This window comes from Oreochromis aureus, linkage group 11 (genome assembly GCF_013358895.1).
Source record: "Oreochromis aureus strain Israel breed Guangdong linkage group 11, ZZ_aureus, whole genome shotgun sequence".
NCBI lineage: Eukaryota > Metazoa > Chordata > Actinopteri > Cichliformes > Cichlidae > Oreochromis > Oreochromis aureus.
Window position 1 is genome coordinate 34784307 of NC_052952.1, and position 24218 is coordinate 34808524.

The 24218-nt window shown below is 41.4% G+C and overlaps 1 protein-coding gene across 1 annotated transcript; it reads left to right on the plus strand.

The window, feature by feature from the left end:
• Positions 1-17314: 17314 nt before the first annotated feature.
• On the plus strand, positions 17315-23769 carry LOC120442538. Its single transcript, XM_039619148.1, has 2 exons — positions 17315-17440; positions 17624-23769. The coding sequence occupies exon 2, from the start codon at positions 21229-21231 to the stop codon at positions 23134-23136; it is 1908 nt and encodes a 635-aa protein (XP_039475082.1). The 5' UTR covers positions 17315-17440; positions 17624-21228; the 3' UTR covers positions 23137-23769.
• The last annotated feature ends 449 nt before the right edge of the window (positions 23770-24218 follow it).

Here is a 24218-nt window from a genome sequence, read left to right on the forward strand (position 1 = left end):
CTGTCTTAGCTAATTACAGGCCAATCTCCAACCTTCCTTTTATATCAAAAATCCTTGAAAGAGTAGTTGTCAAACAGCTAACAGATCATCTGCAGAGGAATGGCTTATTTGAAGAGTTTCAGTCAGGTTTCAGAGCTCATCACAGCACAGAAACAGCTTTAGTGAAGATTACAAATGATCTTCTTATGGCCTCTGACAGTGGACTCATCTCTGTGCTTGTCCTGCTAGACCTTAGTGCTGCGTTTGATACTGTTGATCATAATATCCTATTAGAGCGATTAGAACATGCTGTAGGTATTACAGGTACTGTGCTGCAGTGGTTTGTATCATATCTATCTAACAGACTCCAATTTGTTCATGTAAATGGAGAGTCCTCTTCACACACTAAGGTCAATTATGGAGTTCCACAGGGTTCAGTGCTAGGACCAATTCTATTTACATTATACATGCTTCCCCTAGGCAGCATCATTAGAAGACATAGCATAAATTTTCACTGCTATGCAGATGACACACAGCTCTATCTATCCATGAAGCCAGGTAACACACACCAATGAGTTAAACTGCAGGAATGTCTTAAAGACATAAAGACCTGGATGGCCGCTAACTTTCTGCTTCTTAATTCAGATAAAACTGAGGTTATTGTACTCGGCCCTGAGAATCTTAGAAATATGGTATCTAACCAGATTCTTGCTCTGGATGGCATTACCTTGGCCTCCAGTAATGCTGTGAGGAACCTTGGAGTCATTTTTGACCAGGACATGTCCTTTAACGCACATATTAAACAAATATGTAAGACTGCTTTCTTCCATTTGCGCAACATCTCTAAAATTAGAAATATCCTGTCTCAGAGTGATGCTGAAAAACTGGTTCATGCCTTCATTACTTCCAGGCTGGACTACTGTAATTCACTATTATCAGGATGTCCTAAAAACTCCTTGAAAAGTCTTCAGCTAATCCAAAATGCTGCAGCAAGAGTCCTGACAGGGACTAGGAAGAGAGAACATATTTCTCCTGTTTTGGCTTCCCTTCATTGGCTTCCTGTTAAATCCAGAATTGAATTCAAAATCCTGCTCCTCACATACAAGGTCTTAAATAATCAGGCCCCATCTTATCTTAATGACCTTGTGGTACCATATCACCCTATTAGAGCACTTCGCTCTCGCTCTGCAGGCCTACTTGTTGTTCCTAGAGTATTTAAAAGTAGAATGGGAGGGAGAGCCTTCAGTTTTCAGGCCCCTCTTCTGTGGAACCAGCTTCCAGTTTGGATTCGGGAGACAGACACTATCTCTACTTTCAAGATTAGGCTTAAAACTTTCCTTTTGCTGAAGCATATAGTTAGGGCTGGACCAGGTGACCCTGAATCCTCCCTTAGTTATGCTGCAATAGACGTAGGCTGCCGGGATTCCCATGATGCATTGAGTTTTCCTTTCCAGCCACTCACTATGTGTTAATAGACCTCTCTGCATCGAATCATATCTGTTATTAATTTCTGTCTCTCTTCCACAGCATGTCTTTCATCCTGTTTTCCTTCTTCACCCCAACCGGTCGCAGCAGATGGCCGCCTCCCTGAGCCTGGTTCTGCCGGAGGTTTCTTCCTGTTAAAGGGAGTTTTCCTTCCCACTGTCGCCAAAGTGCTTGCTCATAGGGGTCATATGATATGATTGTTGGGGTTTTCTCTGTATTTATTATTGTGCGATCTATTGTACAATATAAAGCGCCTTGAGGCGACTTTTGTTGTGATTTGGCGCTATATAAATAAAATTGAATTGAATTGAATTGAAAGTCCACAAAACACATGCACACTGGTTGGGCAAACTCAAATACACTCTGAAGTATCATTGAGCAGGTAAAGAACTGGTCTAGTGTTCCCTGACCGGGACGAAAACCACATTGTGTCTCCTGTATTCAAGGTTCGACTAACAGACAGACTCTCCTTTGAGGGACCCTGGCATAAATCTTCCCAGGGTGGCTGAGGAGTGTGATTCCTCTTATAAATGGTAAATGGCCTGTATTTGTATAGCGCTTTACTAGTCCCTAAGGACCCCAAAGCGCTTTACACATCCAGTCATCCACCCATTCACGCACACATTCACACACTGGTGATGGCAAGCTACATGTAGCCACAGCCACCCTGGGGCGCACTGACAGAGGCTTTTATAATTGGAGCACACCCCCCAGGTCCCTTCTTGAAGACAGGAATCACCTTCCCAGTGTTCCAATCCAGAGTTACCGCCCCTGATCTTCACACAACATTGTAGAGGCGTGTTAACCAATAAATCCCTACAACATCCAGAGTCTTCAGGAACTTAGGGCAAACCCCGTCCACCCCCAGGGACCCTGCCACCAAGGAGTTGTTTATTAACTACCTCAGTGCCTGAAAGCTGAAGGCTCAGCTTCCGTTAGGTGTGGTATCTAATCAAGCAAGCACAGCAATTAAATAAAAAGTGCACAAACATCTGGGTCATTCCGGGTCCTTTTGCCCACATCCGTTTTCCTTTTAAATACTACAAGTAAGCCTGCTGTCTGAGAATGAAGAGCTCTCCACGAGGTCTTTTGATAAAGTTGGGCTGAGCCTTCAGCTGCAGAACGCTTTATCAGCCATATTTTATTAACTGATAAAAGTGTGTTCAAGGTTCTGTGTGATCAGTGATTAATCAGTCATTAATGATGTTGTTTGCTTCAGGATTAATTTTTAATTTTTGAACTAGTTGCTCAAAAATCCCAAGGAAGGAGAGAGAGAGAGAGAAAGTACTACTACTACTTATACAAACTTCCATCCCAAAAGCTTTTACAGGAACGAGCCCAGAAAAAAACGGGACAAGGAGTCATTATCAGCCAGGATATATCAGATTTTATTATTTTAAAAGAAAACAACAAAAGAAGGTTTGCAATAAAACTAAAACATCACAATGAAAGGTCAATGTACCTTTAATGGTGCAACCTGCCCGACATGTAACAATCACCTGATAACTTGCTCTCACCAGAAGAAAACAGGTGTTTCTTGTTTTAAAAAAACAAATCCACCTTAGATAAAAACAACCCCACGGGAACACTTATCACATGCACTAAGCGTCTCTGTCGAGCAGACAGCGCTCTCACCGAAGGAGGTAAGATCCGTGGAGGGGGACTCTGTGTTTACACCGACGATACCTGGTGCCGTGACCCTGTTGTGGCTTTCGAACACTGTTCACCCCTGCTGGAGCATATGATCATCAAGTGCAGACCGTTCTACCTACCGTGGGAATTTTCAGCCATACTGTTTGTTGCTGTCTTATCCCTCCATGCTCCAATAACAACAACAGGAGTGAGGCACTGAATGAATTGTATCAGCATGTCAGTGAGCAGCAGACGGCCCACCCAGATGCTTTTCTTGTCCTAGCAGGTGATTTCAATCATGCAGACCCAAAGACTGTGCTTCCCAAACTGCATAAACACATTAAATTTCCCACACAAGGAAGCAACATTTTGGACAATGTTTTCACCACCCTTTGAGGAGATTATAAAGCCCTCTCACTCCCCAACTTTGGTGCCACTGCTAATGCCAGCATACAGGCCCCTGGTCAGAGTCACCAAACCAGTTTGTAAGCAGGTACGTGTGTGGCCAAAAGGGTCCTCAGAGGCACTGCAAGACTGCTTTTCCACCACAGACTGGGAGATCTTTAAACAGGCCGCCACATACGAAAACACCGCAGACCTGCAGGAATATACATTCACTGCCTACATCTCAAAATGCATCGATGATGTCACAGAGACCAGGACCATCACCGTACAGTCCAATCAGAAAAAATGGCTCACAAGTGAGGTCTACAGGCTCCTGAGGGTGAGAATGGCAGCCTTCAGAGCTGTTCCTGGGTGTGCACATCTCAGAAGATCTCTCCTGGTCAGAAAACACTGCATTGCTGGTCAGAAAAGCCCAACAGCGACTCTACTTCCTCTGCAAATTGAGGAGAGCAAGAGCATCAACCCCTATTATGAGAAGCTTCTACAGAGGCACCATTGAGAGTATCCTCAGCAGCTGCATCACTGTGCGTATGGCTCCTGCACTGGGTCCTGCTGAAAAAAGTTACAACGGGTAGTGAGAGCAGTGGAGAAGATCGTGGGTACTTCTCTTCCCTCCCCCCAGGACATCTACTGTACCTGCCTCATCCTTAAAGCCCTCTGCATTACAGGTGACTCCACTGACTCCATCCAACAGCTTCTTCAGTTTGCTGCCATTAGGAAGGAGACTGAAGAGCCTCCGGGCTGGAACTAAGGAAATGAAGAACTTCCTGATTCTTTTTGTAAAATTATTGTTATATAGTTTTTACCCCTCAGCCTTGAAAGGCTGATGGGGTATTGTTGTTGCCCTGCCAGGCGTGCAGGTGGCGGCAAGCACACCCGGTTTTGGAATACGATAAGTTGAGATCGAGGCAGCATATTTTCTTTTATTTTTTCAGTCTTTTCTGGCAGTTTTTGCAACCTAGAATTTTAATGATTGTATCACATATGAATATAAATGTGATGTTGTGCCAAACTCATTTGCTTTTCCTACAATGCAAACTTGTATTTTGATGGTCTGGTAACAGACACTGTCTATATGGGGATGAAGTTTTGGGGCATGACAAGAGTAGTAAGACTGGAACTCAGTGTGAAAAATCACAAGGGATGTGGGATTCTGTGGAAATAAATCATGTATCTATATTTTACTGAGCATGACAGACAGTTTCAGTTCCACTGAAATTCCAGCAGGTGCCACAGAGGTACTTGTTGGTTCATGTTCAATGCTTGTTGAACAATCTGGTTACAAAGAGAGAGGCATAAGGTAGAGCCACGGGTATGTCTGTGTTTTCATGTGATTTCAGTCCTGAATGATGAGGTGTAGAATGGGTATGTTAATGGTATTCAAAGACATTTTCATTTTTTCATTTTTCATTTTTATTTTTGTTTCACACATGGTACAGCAGTAATTCATTTCCCACACACAACCTTCCTTTCAATTAAAGTAGCAGGAAGAAGAATAAATTCTTATTGACACCTGCCCCCTATCTATGACAATACAAGTAGGCAACCAAAATTACACTCTGACAATATTCTGCACATAAGAAAACAAAACAAACCAAACAGAACAATATACTCAACAATGAGCAATACCACTAAATATCAAACTAAAAGGATAATTTTTTCTACAATTAAATTCTGTTATTTTCAACTTCTTCATACTGGTTTATCATTTTATTCTTATAGCAGATTTTAAAGTGAGAAACATTTGTACAACACTTAAGATGATCATCGAGAGAATTCCTGTTTCTTATGCCTATGACTGTTGGACACATTTGCCTTTGTGTGGTTCGAGCAAACCGATGCTTAAAATAAAACTTCCTTCTGCTGTCCCCATTTTCTGAACACAATACAAATAAACTTTGTAACTTAAGAGGTAGTGTTTTATTTTTTGCCCTAAACATAATAATTAATGTCTGTAATTTCACTGTATCTTCTAGTTTTAATAATTTCGATTTTATAAACAAACTATTAGTGTGTTCTCTATATTTAACATTATGCATAATTCGAAGCGCTCTCTTCTGTAATAAATATAATGGTTTCATATTAGTCACGTATGTATTCCCCCATACTTCAACACAATAACTCAGATAGGGTAGAAACAATGAAAAATATAATATTCTCATTGTCTTGTAATCTAATATATATCTTACATTACCCAGGATATAAATACTTTTAGCCAACTTTTTTTTAACATGTTCAATATGAGACATAAAGCAGGACTGGACATTGTTACCACATAAGTACTTCCATAAGTACTTCAGTTAAGAGTCACAGGTCTACCTGATGTCTTGATGCATGCTCAATCATCCAGATAAGAAAATCCAGGCCCCTGGAGGTGCCAAAAGCCCTGACCCGTTGCTCCGCCTGCACCCAAGCCTCGGCCACTTTAGGTGGGAATTCTGCTTGTGTCTTCTAACGCTCACGCTCCAGCCTCGGCATCGCCATTCTGCACGCCAGAGGTTCAGCTGTTTACCCCTCCAGCTTCCTCTTCCCAGGGGAAGCGGTGCTCGTGCCGTTGTCACTCTGTTTCCACTGAGCAACTTCTGGTGGTGAGTTATAATGACTGTTTTTCTCACACTCCTCCTGAACCCATAAACATTAGAAACTTTGAACTCACCCCAGAGACTTTTTGGACTCCTTCTTGGATGATGAGTTGGACTGGGAGAACTTTTTTGGCTCTTATACCCACCCTATGTGTTCTGTTGATAGTCTTTCCAGTTTGGTTTTGTATCTACTCATGCTAGCAATAAAGCTGGTTTTTTTTTAGTTTACGTTTTGCATCCTGGATCCTCCCTTCCTGCTGCCACACAAATGTAGCAAGTAAAAGCCACCGAGTAACCGCTAAGGGCCTCTATACTACTCGTGCAAACTTTCAGGCCCAAAGCTCTTACAGGAACGAGCCCAGAATAAACAGGACAAGAGGGTCAATATCAGTCAAATACATTTAAATTTGTTATTTTAAAAGAAAACACAAAGGGTTTGCAATAGGCCTAAAACATCAAAATAAAAAAGGTCACTAACGACCACAATATAGTTTTATTGGTGCTACCTGCCAGCAATGCAACTATCACCTGAGGGCTTGCTCTCCCCCGGCGGTCCCAGATGCTCGTTGCCTTAAAAGAACAAATCCACCTAAATAAATACGTGCCCAACAGAACACTTATCGCATGCACTAACTGTTTTAGTTCAGGCAATAATTGGTGGCACTAAAATCACTCTTAATAAAACTTATTCACCGCAAATCCACACGGAGCACCTCTAAAAGACCTAATGCCCCCGTAAGAGCCCAGCTCAGGGATTGCACATTGCCCGACTAATATTGCACCAGCCCAGTACAAATAAAAACAAACCCAGCATAAAAAAAAACAGTTTTAAAAGGTGACCCTACTCTAAAACCAACTTGGGAGAAAAACGCAACGAAAAGAGAAGGAGGAAAAAACAGTGACGAATTCACATGTGCAGTCTGTCCTGCAGGAGGCAATACAATATAAATTCGATTGTAGTGCATAAATATACTTTTTTTTTTTTAATGTCAAATATATTAAGTTAACATACCTCCAGCAGACAACTGTGTTTGCTGCACATCTGGCTTGTCTTCTAAAATCACTACTAAAAACATCAAATACAATAAACATCAAATACATTTCAACGAATTAAAAAAAAAAAAAAGCACTAAAAGAAAAACAGCCTGTACCTCAAACCTCTGCTGTAGAGGTTTAAAACAACCATTGGTGTAGAAGACAATTAAAACTTCTCAGGCTCTTCACCTACTCACACAACCATTGTTCACAGCCGCTCTTCAGTGCAAATGACAGAAGTGCACCTGCTGCTACTTCCTCTTTTATACCCTCCCTTGGGTCCCCTGGGTCCTAAAGCCTTCCCCATTACAATTGCCCCCTTTTTGAAAGGTTACCGTCCCGGTGACCACTTATTGCCAGGGCCTAAATACATTTTGGGGTAAAACATTATGGACAAGAGAGCTCTGTGAATCGCTAGTGAGAACAGCAGCAGTCTGATTTACTGACCGTGGGAGATTAAAGGGGTTAGAATGCTTTCCTGCTGTACTTCTTTTAGACCTCCCCTGAACTCTTCCTGAGTCCTGTGCTAAAACATTCTCCCTATTATCAATCCCACTTTCCTCTGCCTGTTCTGGATCTATGGACACAGGGTTTATGTTACTGGATTCTATGCTCCTAGTTTCCCAAACGGGCTCTGGAACAGATACCGAGGGTGGCTGATCTTGGGGTGGGTTTGGAACAAGGGCAAGCACAACTCCATCAACCTCACTGTCATCATCTGGTGTGTCTAATGTTGACTGCTGGGGTGACTCAACTACCAGCCCTGGGTCAGAGAGAGGATATTCTTCTGGAGCAGGTGCTACAATACCTGAGGGTATTACTCTCAACTCTGCCCGATTTAAGTTCTTTTCTGGACCTGAACGATCTCTAGGGCGTATTTTGTAAACCCTGCCTTCTTTGTCCATACTCTGCACAACAACATACACCACAGGATCCCAGGCATCGTGGATCTTATGGCGGCCTAAAGGATGACTTTTCCGATAAACCAGAGTACCTGGGGAGAGAAGGGAAGTAACTGTTGGCTGAAAATGTTTATTTCTCCTCTCTGCAGCTTGTTGGAATTGTTCTTTCACATGCACATAAACTGAACTTAGACGTTGTTGATGCTCCTCAACCCACTCCTGTGCAGATCTAGACACAGGTTCCGACTGGGAGGCCCCCAATAAGAAGTCAACGGGCAACTGGGGCTTCTGACCAAACATCAGCTCGTGAGGTGAAAAGCTGGTGGACTGATGTTCTGTGGTATTGTAAGCATACAATACCTGTGGCAAGTATTGCGGCCACTTTCTTTTCTTATCAGGAGGGAGGGTGCGCAACAAATCATGGAGTGTTCTATTAAATCTCTCGCATTGTCCATTGCCCTCAGGATGATATGGCGTGGTCCTGCTTTTGTCTATGCCATACAGGTGGCACAGACGGAATCAATCAATAGCAATGACTTCCAGGGGTTTAGAAGCCACCAGTCCCCCCCCCCCGAATGTGCGAACTTTTGGTTTCACAGCCTTTGCCAAGACACAACGATTGCACTCCTGACAATATTTCTCAATGTCACGTGCCATGAAGGGCCAAAAACACCTTTCTCTCACCAGGCTGGTAGTGCGTCCAATGCCTTGATGCCCATGATCATCATGTAAACTTCTCAGGACCTCTGTTTGCAAGCACTGGGGTAACAACAGTTGAAACAAAACTTGGCCATCACCAGGTGTCTGAACTTGACGATACAATACACCTTCCTTCAACTTGATTCTGGGCCACTGTTGCACCAACTTTCTTACTTACATTACCCATTTCCTGCTTGGTAGGCAGCCTCCCCCTTTCCCAATAGTGTGAAAAAGGGCCAATTACCTTGTCAGCAGCTTGAAGGGATATTAGATCAGCTTTAGGTCAGGATGGAAATGCAGCTATGGCTCTACACGTAGCGGCAACAGCATTTTCCAGTTGACCTACATCTGTTTGATCTTGCACTTCCTGTGGAACCTTCAACCCTGGAAGCAGGCCAGATGGACTCTGTGGATGTAGTTGCCGTGACAATGCATCAGCGTTGCGATTGCTGGGACCTGGCCTATATTTAATCTCAAAGTTGAACACAGCTAGTTCTGAGGCCCATCACTGCTCTATGGCTCCCAATTTAGCAGTCTGCAAATAACTAAGGGGATTGTTATCTGTGAACACAACAAACTTATTTCCCAACAAATATTCACGGAATTTTTGAGTGACAGCCCATTTTAGTGCCAAGAATTCCAACTTTCTAGAGCTATAATTGGACATATTCCTTTCACTAGGTCGCAGGCCCCGGCTAGCAAAAGCAACTGGGCGCCTCTTTCCTTCTTGCTCCTGAGATAAAACTGCCCCTAAACCTGCCTGGCTAGCATCTATCTCAAGGACAAAAGGTTTAGCAAAATCTGCATATGCCAATACTGGGGTACTAACCAGCAGCCTTTTTAGTGTTTGGAATGCATTCTCACATTCCTCACTCCAAAGGTGACGCATTGCCCTACTGGCACCACGTTTCTTCTTGGTACCTCCCAACTCGCCCACCAGCCGGTGGAGCGGGGCAGCATACTTGGCAAAACCTTTAACAAAACGCCGATAGTATGAGGCAAATCCCAAAAATGACTGTAGCTCTGTACAAGTAGTTGGTCATGCCCACTCAGCCACTGCACTAATCTTAGAAGGGTCAGTCGCCACCCCAGAAGCAGATATCACATGCCCGAGGTATTGAACCTCTGGCTGGAAAAAGTGACACTTCTCCAGCTTCAACTTTAGATTGTGCTCTTTGAGGCGCGTTAAGACCAAGTCAAGACACTCCAGATGCTGCTCAAAGGAGGATGAAAACACAACAATATCATCCAGGTACAATAAAAGGGACTGGAAACTTTGATCCCCAAAAATCCGCTCCATTAGCCTCTGAAAGGTGCTAGGGGCATTACAGAGCCCAAATGGCATTCGATTAAATTCGAAAAGACCAAAAGGGGTACAGAAAGCAGTCTTTGCTTTGTCCTTCTCGGCCACTGGTAGTTGATTATACCCACTTGCAAGGTCCAAGGTAGAGAACCACTGTGCTCCCGTCAGGGCATCTAATGACTCCTCAATACGGGGTAATGGATAAGCATCTTTCCGTGTCTTGGCATTAAGCAAATGGTAATCAACACACAGCCTAATCTCTCCATTTTTCTTGAAAACCACCACAATCGGAGAAGAATAAGGGCTACTGCTTGGACGCACTATCCCCCGATCCAACAAATCTTTAATATGGGCTTTCACTTGTTCATACTGAGAGGGTTCTGCAAATGACAGAAGGAGAGCACCTGCTGCTACTTCCTCTTTTATACCCTCCCTTGGGTCCCGTGGGTCCTAAAGCCTTCCCCATTACACAAAGATCATGGCACGGGGCTATCAAAATTGCATAATTTTTATAGTTTGTTTGGTGTCAGTTTGTGACACAGGTATTGATGTCATTGCGTATAAAAACAGTAATTCAAAATTTAAGTAAAGTATGATGCCTCAGGCCATGCTTGAGAACAATACCACCCAATAGAATTTTATTTCAGAGTCAGTCAGCAGTGCCAGATATACATGCCGAGTCTTCCCTAACATGTTTCTAAGGAAAGGGGATTCCGGTAGGTGAAGGGGACAAAGAAGTGTGGAAGTCTTTGAAGAGAAGTCAAGAGATCTTTTGAGTTTATTTATTCACAAAGCAGAAGCATAGTATCTTTATTAGTTTGGAAATGATCAAAAACTTGTTTTGTGGCCACATTTATTATTTTTAGCTTTCTTTAAATTACCCTAAAGTCAGTGAGCTATTGACACTGCAAATGCTTTGGTTGCAGTGCTGAGTTCATACAACTTTAAAGATAGCTGAAAGCTGTTTAATTGTTTCTGTTGAATTAGAAAATGCAGAGTATGGCAGCCATCAACTTAATGTGGGGTTGATTTGATCCAGAGGCTGTAAAAGAATTCTTAGTTCATCAATATATTATAATGCCAAAGTTAAATTCTTAAACAGGCTACTAGACATTTCCAAAAAAACATCATGCTGCACTTATTAACTCTGCCATTTATTGTTAAAAAAGAATCTGGCATTTTTCTTTTCTTTTTTAAATGCTTGTTTTTGTTAAACAGAAAAATATGCGACCACTGAGAATGAAATAAAATGCTGACTTATGGGCAGGAACTATTTGATAAAACTTGGTGGTGGTGCATTTTATTCAGTGTACTTCTCTTCACAATGACTGATCCCCCATCCACATTTCCACTTTAGCGCAGACAAAGATACCTTAAAGTTACCTTACTAGCCTTTAAACGTAAAGGATTATTTAGTATTTCAGAGACAGACATTTCATTCAAGGCAGCAAGGTGGCGTGGTGATTAGTACTGTTGCTTCACAGTAAGAAGTTCCTGAATGTGATTCCACCACCCGGCCGGGGCGTTTCTGTGAGGAGTTTGCGTGTTCTCACTGGGTACTCTGGCGTCCTCCCACAGTGCAAAGACATGCAGTTAGTGGGGTTAGGTTAATTAGTAATTCTAAATTGGGCATAGGTGTGCCCAATGTGACTGCAAATGGTTGCGAATGGTTGCGAATGGCTCTTTGTGTTAGACTGGTGACCAGTGCAGGGTGTACTCTGCCTCTCACTCTATGGTAGCTGGGATAGGCTCCAGGTCCCAGCGACCCTGACAAGGATGAGCAGAAGAGAATGGATGGATTTCATTCAAGAGTTTTTGAAGACCAAAAACAGAGCTAAAAGTGAATCAGACAATGTTCTGTTTTTATAAAAATAATGTTAAATGTTGATTGCTTACCTCATAAATCTTAGTGCTATGCTATAAATCACTCATCCACTCCAAGTAACTGCAACACAATGACTTTATTGTCTCAAAGTTTAGTTTGTGATTAAATTCAAGGGACATTCATGTTCCCTTGTTTTGCTTGTATTAGATTAAGTGACCTTGAACATGAACTTGATTAAGATTAGATGCAGACACAAACAGGGCTGTGGCAGCAGACCATAAGTTCGAAAGCCAGAATACACATATTAATTTTACAATGTCTTATCGCAGGTTACATGTCTCTATTAGCTGTTATCATTTTGAGCAAATGTCAGTTTAACTATCTTTAACAATACTGGTACGAAGACTGTTCATGCTGTACCAGTGCAAAGGTTCCTTTTAATTAATTTCAGAAAATCAGTTCTGTTTCAAACTTTTCCAAAGTATCCACATGTGTGGAAAGGGAAAATGGGACAGTCAAGGACTATTTAAACTTCCTGAAGGAATTAATTAAATCATAGATGGAGAGATGCCCCCCTAATCACAAACTTTATGAAAGGACTAACACCTGATTTACAAACATGTACACAAGGACTGTCCATAAATGGAGTTGGTAAGATTGTCTGAGGTTAAGATTTGCCGCACATAGAGTTAAAATGGCAAAAGAAGAGTGTTGTAAAGATTCATGTTTTTCTTACCCTTTTTTCCTCACTCTCCCTCACCTCACCAGACTTACCTTGTTTCCCTTTCTCACCATTGATTGCCTCTGGTGTTTGCCCTTAATTGCACTCACCTGGCACACATTATATAAGGACTGCACTTACTTACAGCTCACTCTTTTCACTCCCACATGGGGCGGCAGCTTCATCCATTATTTTTAAGTTAATTAGTGATTTCAAGTCCAAACTTTATTTTCTTTTCAGAATTTAGCATGTATGTATTCCTTTAAGTTGAGTTACCACTGACTACAATTCAATAAACCGAGATACTGCAACAGATTGATGACTGTATTATTCACATTCTGACCGGATGAGGCTATGGTGATATCAACCTCAACCTTTCTTTGAACCTCCTCATTAACAAAGAGACTGAGAAAATTAAGCAAACTTCCACAACTGGAAGCAAAATTCCTCATGGCACAGCTAACAAAGAATGTGGGTAAGGCTGTGAGAGAGGCAGAGAAAGAACACGGAGAGAGAAAAAATGATGGCTGTTTCATTGCAGGGACATTACGTTCAGGATTGACAAACAGGAAACTGAAGACTACACACACACACACACACACACACACACACACACACACACACACACACACACACACACACACACACACACACACACACACACACACTGCATTAAGCACCCTAGTAACACACATACTGATAAACTTAGACACAAACATGGCCATATCTTTCATCACTGTAAAAACAGAAAAACCTGACAGACACACCTATTACTCATTGTACATCAGCAGGACTCAGTAGGAGCTGCTGAAAATGCAGCTCTAACTTCAAAATTATCTTGAGGGCTATTCAGACTTGACCCTATTGCTGCTGCATTCTGTGTCTCCCTTCTAGAGCAAAAACTCTGTTAGCTGCTCATTGGTTATGGAATCACTGTATAACTGGAAATGCCAGATAACAAAGTAAAAAAAAGTGTACTGTGCTAAACCCAGCTCCACAGATATTTTTAAATCTGTTCACCCAGACCGGACCTACAGGACACACCAATGGATAAATCTGATCTGGTGGTCCTTGTGGATGATACACCATCATGCAGCACAGGCAGTGGTCACGTCTTAGATATATATGTGCAATATCCCCCTTTTTTCCCCCTCATTATGATACGTATCACATATATCCCCATGCCACTACCAGAGATGGGCAGTAATGCGTAATTCGATTACTTTTTTCAAGTAACAAGTAGATTAAGGGATTACTATTGCAAAAAAGTAATAATAATAATGGATTGGATTTCATATAGCGCTTTTCAAGGCACCCAAAGCGCTTCACAATGCCACTATTCATTCACTCTCACATTCACACACTGGTGGAGGCAAGTTACAGTTGTAGCCACAGCTGCCCTGGGGCAGACTGACAGAAGCGAGGCTGCCATATCGCGCCATCGGCCCCTCTGGCCAACACCAGTAGGCGGTAGGGTAAAGTGTCTTGCCCAAGGACACAACAACCAGGACAGAGAGTCCAGGGATCGAACCGGCGACCTTCCGGTTGCAGATACGATTCCCAACCCCCTGAGCCACGGTCGCCCCTAATTAGATCACTGTTAGTTTCCCGTAAGCATGCTGCGTTACTGTGTTACCAATCGGTGATTTTGTTTGTGAGAGTGTTTCGTGACAATGACGTAAGCACGCGTGACGTTCGTAGTAACAGACGTGTGCAGATCAAAAATGGATAATATATGTACTGACTTTACTTTGAGTTTGATTCCGTAAGAAGTGACAAAAACATTAGCGTCTGCTGTACACTGCATGGGAAGAAAACTTCTTTTTACAGCAAAACCCCCCGTAAACTTCTGAGCCAGTACCTAGCACACTGCCACGGGAATGTGAAATTCACAGAGAAACCCCCAGATCCCCCCCACTGACATGACCGCTGCGGTACCGGGCAAACCTCCGCCTGTTCCACTCCTGCTAAACAGGTGAAAATAGATTTAAGAACCACAGGACTCAGTGCCGCTGTCTTTAATTTTATTTATTTTCTGCTGTGTTTTACTTGCATGTATTTGAAAGAGTGAGTGTAAACACAAAACATTATTTTATTTTAAAGAAAATAGGTTTAAATGTTAAAACAAATTTCTTCAAGTCAAAGACTGTATAATTTAGTTTTTGCTTGATGCAGCGTGCATAAAGTTAAAAGATTAAAACTAATAAAACAATTTTTAAAAAGACATTTCCATTTGATTCAATTTTATATGATGGATTATGCAGGAAAAAAAAGAATTAGGCTGAAAGGTCAATTGCTTTATTAAGTATTCAGGTTGTGTATCATGTTTTTAAAAAGTAACTATGTAACTACTTAATTTTGAAAATAAGTAATTAGTAAAGTAACAGGATTATTTTTAGGAGAAGTAATCAGTAATTAGTTACTAATTACTTTTTTCTTGACTTGACCAACACTGGCCATGTGGGCACAGTAAATGGCTACCTTTGGGATGTTTTCAACAGCTGTCATAGTGTTCATTGATGATGCACTGTTATAGATTTTACCTAACTAACATAATGTAAAAACCATAAATGACTGCATGACCTGCAGATACTTTGAGTGGGCAGCAAAGCATCCATCTGTCACAGAAAATCCAGACCCAAATAAGGATGATGTATGGTGGTTCTGTGCAAGTGCATATCTGTGTCTGATCTGACCGCTAACCTGGATTATTTGTGCCTCCTTTTTCTAGGTTACATTGCCAACACATAATGATATATAGTCTTTTATTGTATCTGTAGTCTGATCTAACTCCATACTGTGGAATAAACTTCAGTCTGTACATAAGTAAACAACCCCTCAACAGACGTTTTACTGTATCTTAACGACGGCCCTCACATTATAAGAGAGATCTTATATCATAAAAGAGAAGTGCAATAATCATAGAAAAGCCAAATGACTTGTAAGTATGTCAAAAGAATTTCATCACAATGAACTCTAAAGCTGCTAAATCCATAAAAGCTTCCACCAACATGATGACTAATAGGAAGTGTATATTAAGACATGATTAACTGAGTAAAACAAATGAAAAAATGATTTTTTTTCCCTCTCTGGTTGAATACACAGGATTATCATAACCCACTAAACATTGGATGTTGGATAGACGTGCAGATCACGTCTATGTTGGGTCTGTCGGTCTATAACCAATTCTGAACATCTATACGACGTCCAAACTAGGTTCACAATTTCTTTGCCCAACCATGACTCAACCTGGATGTCAAGATGATGCTCACCATTTAAACTTCAGTCTGGTTAATTTTATTGGACGTCATGTGATGTCTATGACAGGTGCAGGAGATTTACATGATTAATAAATATAATATTTCTTTAGTTACAAATATCAGTATTGCTGTTATCAACATGACACGTATGAATACGAATTATTTCTAAACAAACCAAAACATTTATTATTTTTTAACCTATTAATTTATTCAGCTTACATTTTCCTGTTTTTATTTAACTGTTTTTTATTTTAATTAATCAAGTTATTTGTTTGTAACCAGGTTAAACTGTCATTTGTTAAAAATGTGTTAAAACATTAAAAATGTTGAAATCCCATGTTAGAATGTAAAATAATAATGGTTAAAGTATTTTGAAACATTTTGGAATTCCTTTTTAAAAGAGTACAATGTGTTTAATAACTTTAAAAGAGCATTTGAATTTTATTTTAGTGAGGTTGGTATCCTGTTTTATTGTAAAGAAAAGAGCTTTGTAAGAGGAAATGAATGTGGTTGTGATCAGTAGCAGGACTGATGAAAAGAGTTTGTACAAGTGCGTATGAAATGGATTCTCTCCTCGACAGTCTTTGTCCATGCTCATATTTTGTAAACTGCCTGACATTTCTGCTCCAAATCCACTGAGCAGCCGTTCAGTTTTGTTTTAGCTCAAACAAGCCCGCACCATCTGGGAGATGCCGGCTGATCACTCTGCATTCCTTTACACATTACTGTTTCTGTACAGAAAACATGCCCTCTCTCTGCCTTGTAGTTGACTCTCTTAAGATTCAGTCACTTGTCAGTCATATCTGCAAAAAGAATTCTTCCGGCAGAGATGGTATATCTGCTTTTCTTCTAAAGACCTTTACAGTAGAAGCCACTGTCCAATCAGTAGAGATACAATTCCTCACCCCTGGAAGAAATCCACCATAATTCAAATTTCAAAGAAATCATAGACCAATAAACCAGTTGCTTTACCTCCTGTCATTAACTGATTTAAAAAATTTATGGTCTCTATAAGGAAATCAAATGTAAATTCTAGATTAGATCTACCACAGTTTCCTCATAGGCAGGGGAGGAGCCCAGATGACACAATTGGCAGTATCGCTCACCTGATTCTTAAGCACCTGGAAAATCCCAAGGCCTATGCCCACATTTTGTTTATTGAGTTTAGTTCTGCTTTTAAAATTGAATACAAAAAAAAAAAAAAAAGGGAGCCTCATCTGTTTTTACAGAAACCGAGACAGATGTCTGTTTCCATCTGTAGCTGCCGTCATAGGCAACTCTCGCATTTAAGTTCATTTTATTGGATTTGATGTTGAAACAATTAGTTGAAATATTAAGAAATAATAAATAAATAGTAATTCATGTTTTGTTGATTAGATTTATATGTTTAAATGTGTATTTGTGCTAACTGTGCAATTAGATAGGAACCTTTTCTATAGTTCCGTTTGTTGTTGCTAAGAGGGTATTTTTTTGGCTGTCACACTCAGCAAGCTAATTAAGAGACGAGCCACGAGGTTTGCACGTCTACATAAAGTTGTAAAAGAGTGCCTTTTTGGACTACCCCACGACGTAAGGATTAAAGTTTTTATTCCCTTTGAGTGAGGCCAATGAGGTAAATGTTTTATTTTGTTTATTATCGTTGTATGTAAATACGCTAGTATTGCGTGATATTCTAGTGCAGTTACCGCAGTGTGAAGTGTAGTGTGTATTTTATTGATCCTTTTGTTAGAATGTTTCGTCATATATAATGCTTAAGGACTTAAGAATATTCATTTAAGTTTGTATTTCTTTTTAGTTCTGATGGCATTGTATCGGCTGTGGTTGGACATCATTACATGTTAAGGCATGTCGAAGAATCCTCCTGTCCGAAATAATTGTCAGTTTAAAAGCAAAGAACAAGTTGAGCTTTATTAAGACTCGAGGGGAGTAACAGTCAGAACTCAGCCTGCTTCGTGCTGGAGGAGAGAGAAGGAGAAAGAGGTCTGCCGCAGCGGAGCCGAGCGCAGCGGAGCCGAGTGGGAGCGGAGCTGAGCCGACAGCGCGCTGGGTCACGTGGTTAAGCTCGCGTCTCTCTCAAGCATCAAAGACACCCAAACACACACAGACATCCCATAAGACAGCCAGAGTCGAGTGGTGTAGCTTGTTTAAGCTACAAATAAGTAACATGTTTATACAAGTTAAATGTGGAGAGTAGATTTCCTTAGCTCATCTTAAAGGGACTCTGTCAAGCAATGAAAGGGGAAGTGTGGTGGTTTTGGAGTAAAAGTTTAAGTTCATGTTATTAGCTGTTTATGCTAAGTAACTGTAATTAAGGTACGTTTAAGTTGATTATAAGGGTTTTTTGCTTATTTTTAAGACTGCATTAGATATTTAAAGGTCACATTATAGTATTTTGTTTGACATTGAAGGTTATTTTCTGTTTAACTACAAGTGAAGAACAATTTATTATTTTGGTTTAAGTGATGGTGACATATATTTAAGCTGACTCTTTAAAGTAAAGCAATTCAAGTTCCTAGGTGCTTCATAAGGTGACTATTCACGTATTTAAGTTGACCTAGGTGACTTGAGTGTAGTATAACACCTTTGACTGTCTGTGACATGGAGCAAGAAGGCTGTGACGCTGAAGCTGTGGAGCAGCAAGAAGCTTTTGAAGAGCAAGAAAGTTTGCAAGAACCATGCACAAGTAAAGCTACTAAAGAAGGAAGTTTGAGGAAAAGTCAAAGAGTTAAGAAGTTCACTGAAAGGGGCCAAGCACTACATGATGAAAAGGTGAAAAGCTTCAAGCTCGCTTTAAAGTCTGTTATGAAAGGTGGAAAGTTGTTGCAAAACAAGGCAAAAAGGCACTTGAAGAACCTGTTAGTGCAAAACTTAAAGAGCTTATTGACCGAGTTGAACATACCTCGGCAGAAGTGAAACAAGTTTATGATGAACTGCGCAATCATGAGACTCCTGATGCAGACACTCGCCGCAGAGTGGACACCTGTGACGCGGTTTCTCAAAAGATGATAAGGCTAGCTCAAGAAAAATTAGCAGCAGAAGACGAAGAACTTTCTGAGAAATTAGTTCACTGGAGTGATATAGGATCAGCATTCAATTCTGCAACCTCTCAAAGATCCAAGAGTTCAAATAGCAGGCAATCAAGATGCTCAAGTAAGTTGTCTGTAAAGAGGCAAGAAGCAGCTGCAGAGCTTGCGGCTACTGAAGCAACTCTGAAGATTATGGAGGAAATGGAAAGTGAAAGAAAGGCACTTGAAATCCTTGAAGCAGAGAATGCTGAGAAACAGAAGGCCTTAGAGCAAAAGCGAAGAGAGCTTGAAAGGCTAGAAACAGTAAAGAAAATGAATGCTGCTAAAGCACGTCTGAAAGTGTACAATGAAGAAGGAAACTCGGATGAAGAAATATCAGACCTTCTGCACGAAAGGAGTAAACGGAGAAATGCCACATCTAAACCGATGAATCGGTTTGCACATTCGCAACTTAATGCAAATGCAGAGCCGTTTGATATGCCACAAGCCACCTCAAGGTCACAACCAAGAGAAAGCAAACAGGAAGATAGTACCACAACATTGGCCCAAGCTCTAGCTGAATCCATTCACATAAGTCGCCTACCAGTACCAGAACCTACAGTCTTCAACGGAGATCCTCTCAAGTACAAGGATTGGAAATTGTCGTTTCAAATGCTGATAGACAGAAAGAACATCCCAGTGAATGAAAAGATTTACTATCTTCGCAAGTATGTTGGAGGACCGGCGAGAAAGGCTGTTGAGAGTTATTTTCTGTTGGGAACAGAGCTTGCTTATTACTCAGCATGGAACACTTTGGAGGAAAGATACAGAAGTTCATTTGTAATCGCCAAGGCTTTCAGAGATAAGTTGACATCATGGCCAAGGATTGGTAACAAGGATAGCATTGAACTTCGAGAATTTTCAGATTTTCTCAGAGGATGTGAAACGGCCATGCTTCAGGTTAAAGGTCTTGAAGTTTTGAATGACTGCAATGAGAATCAGAGAATGCTAAGCAAGCTACCTGATTGGTTGTCAGCAAGATGGAATCGAAAGGTCATTGAAATTGAAGAGCAAGATGGTTCTTTCCCAACATTTAGCCACTTTGTTGACTTCATTGCGAGAGAGGCCAAGATTGCGTGCAATCCAGTAACATCGCTTCATGCACTCAAAGCAGGTGACTCAGAGAAAACGAAATCATCCAAGACAAGAAGTGTTGGAGCAAAGGTGCTAGTGAGTGCTGCAGAAGAGACGTCCAACACAAAAAAATGTGTGTTTTGTGAAAACTCAAATCATAGCATTCACACATGTAGGAAGTTTATGGACAAGGTCTTGAGTGAAAGAGTCAAGTTTGTGCAAACCAAGGGACTGTGCTTTGGATGTCTTGACTTTGGACACCAATCAAAGAAATGTGAAAAGAGAAAGATGTGTGACACATGTAAAGGGAAACACCCGACATGTTTGCATGAAGAACGAGACAAACCCTCAAGGAAAAGGAAAGAAAAAGAAAGTGACAAGGAACCACAAATGAAAGAGATGGAAGACAATAAAGAGAGTAGAGAAACCAAACCCAAGGAAGCACCAAGTGAAGCAATATCAAACCGTGTGATTCAAAGTGACAGAAGTAATCTCACATCTACAATCATTCCGGTTTGGTTATCCACAACAAGCAATCCTGAACATGAGATTCTTCTCTATGCTCTTCTTGATAGCCAAAGTGACACGACATTCGTCTTGAAAGAAAAGGCAGATGCTCTGGATGCAGAGAAGAAATGTGTGCAGTTAAAGCTCTCGACAATGTCTTCTAAAGATACTTTAGTACCAAGTCAAAGGTTGTCCGGATTACAGGTCAGAGGTTTCTATTCTTCAAGGAGAATTCCTCTTCCTGTGACATACACAAGAGAGTTTATTCCTGCGAATTTGAGTCATATTCCCACACAAAGGACAGCAAGAGCGTGGCCACACTTAAAGCACCTGGCTGAAGAAATTGCTCCACTGATTGAATGTGAAGTAGGTCTGCTCATTGGTTACAATTGCTCACAAGTGTTGGTACCCAGAGAAGTTGTGGTAGGAAAAGATAATGAACCTTTTGCCCAAAGAACAGACCTTGGCTGGACAATAGTTGGAGGAACTAATCCATGTGTTGACTATGGGGATGCCATAGGATGTAGCCACAAAATCATTGTCAAGGAAGTGACACTCAATCAGTCAGCTGAACAGTTGGTCAAAGAAGTGCAATACATCTGTCGCACACAAGTCAAAGAGGTGGTCACATCCGCAGATGTAATTAAAGTGCTCGGGTCCGACTTCAATGAAAGAAAGGTGGAAGACTCACACTTCTCACAAGAAGATTTAAGGTTCATCTCCATAATGGAAGAAGGAGTGAAGATTAAAGCAGATGGACACTGTGTTACCTTTGCCATTTAAAGAAGACAGACCAAGTCTGGTAAACAACCGGAGCTGTGCAGAACACAGACTCAAATATTTGAAGAGAAGATTTGAGAAGGACAACCAATACCACAAAGACTACACAGAGTTCATGAGAGAGACTATAGAGCGTGGTGATGCAGAAAGAGTTCCCTCTGTAGACCTGGACAAAAGCCCTGCCTGGTACATTCCACACCATGGAGTGTATCATCCACAAAAGCCTGGCAAAATAAGAGTGGTGTTTGATTGTTCAGCGAAGTACGTAGGAGCGTCCTTGAACGACTACCTGCTTACAGGGCCAGAGTTAACCAACTCTCTGGTGGGGGTCCTGTGTCGATTTCGGAAAGGTCCAGTTGCAGTGATGTGCGACATTGAGCGCATGTTTCATCAATTCAGAGTCAGAGAAGAAGATCAAGATTACTTTCGCTTCTTGTGGTGGGACAATGGAGACTTCAACTCTACTCCATCTGTCTATCGCATGCGCGTACACCTGTTTGGAGCTGCTTCGTCCCCTGCCTGTGCGAACTTTGGTCTCAAGTATATTGCTGCACAAGGTCAAGGCAAGTTCAGTGAAGCTACCATAAGATTCATTGAGCGAAATTTTTATGTGGACGAAGGTCTTATCAGTTTCCACTCAGAAGAAGAAGCAATTCGTTTGGTAAAGGAAGCAAAGGAACTTTGCAGCACAGGAGGCTTGCGACTTCACAAGTTCGTTTCAAACAGTAAGCAAGTGCTTAATTCGCTGCCGGAAGAAGATTGTGCAGAGACAATAAGAAAAGACTTGTCACTGGGTGAGCAACAAATTGAAAGAGCCCTAGGTGTCAAATGGTGCATCGACTCGGATCATTTCCAGTTTCGAGTAGTTGTGAACGAGCAGCCACTTTCCAGAAGAGGAGTGTTGTCCACGGTAGCCTCTATTTATGATCCACTTGGCTTTGTGGCACCTTTTGTTCTACTTGGGAAGCAGATACTACAGCAGATGTGTCGTGAGAAAGCAGATTGGGATGAACCACTCACAAGCGATCTGAAGTCACGATGGGAGTCCTGGTTGTTGGATCTAAAAAATCTAGCAGATGTCAAAATTGACAGATGTTACGTGCCAAGAGATTTTCAAACAGTTCAGAAGTACGAGCTTCACCATTTCTCAGACGCAAGTGTTTCAGGGTATGGTGTTTGTACGTACCTGAGAGCTGTCAGTGAAGCAGGACAAGTCCACTGCTCTCTTGTCTTTGCCAAGTCCAGAGTAGCACCCACGAAGGTTGCTACGGTGCCAAGATTGGAGCTGTCTGCAGCAGTTGTAGCAGTGCGGATTAGTGACATGCTCAAAGCAGAGTTGGAGCTAGAAGATGCCCAAGAATTCTTCTGGACAGATTCTCAAGTTGTCTTGGGATATATCAACAATGATGCAAGACGTTTCCATGTTTTCGTTGCAAATCGCATTCAGCGTATTAAGGAAAGCACTCAACCGATGCAATGGAAGTTTGTGGCATCAGATCTCAATCCAGCTGACCATGCGTCGCGCGGACTGAAGGCCAAAGACCTCATTACCTCCAACTGGTTTAGCGGTCCAAGTTTTCTTTGGCAAGAGAAACTTCCCCACGGAGAAGTCAAGGTGGGAAAACCTGATGCAGAGGATCCAGAAGTACGCAAAGCTGGTGTACTCCATACAACTACGGAAACATTCTTTGGCAGAACGTTTTCTGAAATTCTCCAGTTGGCTAAAGTTGTTGCCATACACCCGAGTGAAGATGGATGTATACGCAAAGTACAACTGTTAATGAGTGACTCATTGTTAGATGACCATGGAAAGAGACTGAGTAAAACAGTTCTACTTGACAGACCTATACACAAGACTGTGACACTATTAGAAGCAGATTAGTTTACATTTCATAAGTTCATGGGTGAAAATCACAAGTGATTTGGTGGGAGTGTAGCTGCCGTCATAGGCAACTCTCACATTTAAGTTCATTTTATTGGATTTGATGTTGAAACAATTAGATTTATATGTTTAAATGTGTATTTGTGCTAACTGTGCAATTAGATAGGAACCTTTTCTATAGTTCCGTTTGTTGTTGCTAAGAGGGTATTTTTTGGCTGTCACACTCAGCAAGCTAATTAAGAGACAAGCCACGAGGTTTGCACGTCTACAGAAAGTTGTAAAAGAGTGCCTTTTTGGACTACCCCACGACGTAAGGATTAAAGTTTTTATTCCCTTTGAGTGAGGCCAATGAGGTAAATGTTTTATTTTGTTTATTATCGTTGTATGTAAATACGCTAGTATTGCGTGATATTCTAGTGCAGTTACCGCAGTGTGAAGTGTAGTGTGTATTTTATTGATCCTTTTGTTAGAATGTTTCGTCATATATAATGCTTAAGGACTTTATTAAGAATATTCATTTAAGTTTGTATTTCTTTTTAGTTCTGACGACATTGTATCGGCTGTGGTTGGACATCATTACATGTTAAGGCATGTCGAAGAATCCTCCTGTCCGAAATAAATGTCAGTTTAAAAGCAAAGAACAAGTTGAGCTTTATTAAGACTCGAGGGGAGTAACACCATCCTTATTATTAACTAGGTCAGAGGTTCCCAAAGTGTGGGGCCCGCCCCCTGGGGGGGCGCAGAGCCATTGCAGCGGGGGTGCGGTATGAACAAAAAAAAAAAAAGAGCGCTTGGACACTGTGGACAGGTTTTTGACGGGGCTCCCACATAAACGCAAAGCAGGAGATGAAGCATCGCCAAATATGTTTCCAAACCAACTTCCTTCCAAGCCAAAGACAGGAAAATATGGTGAAGCATGTCTTCCCTTTGGCTTCACCTGCACAAGTGCCAAGGTAGGTCTCCCCTGCAAAATTAGTTTCCCTGCATCGGGAGCACGCGCTGGGCTCTCCAAATCACGGACAAACAGTATCCCACATTCTTGATTTTTATTTCACAAACATTTCTTGTAATAACTAACTACT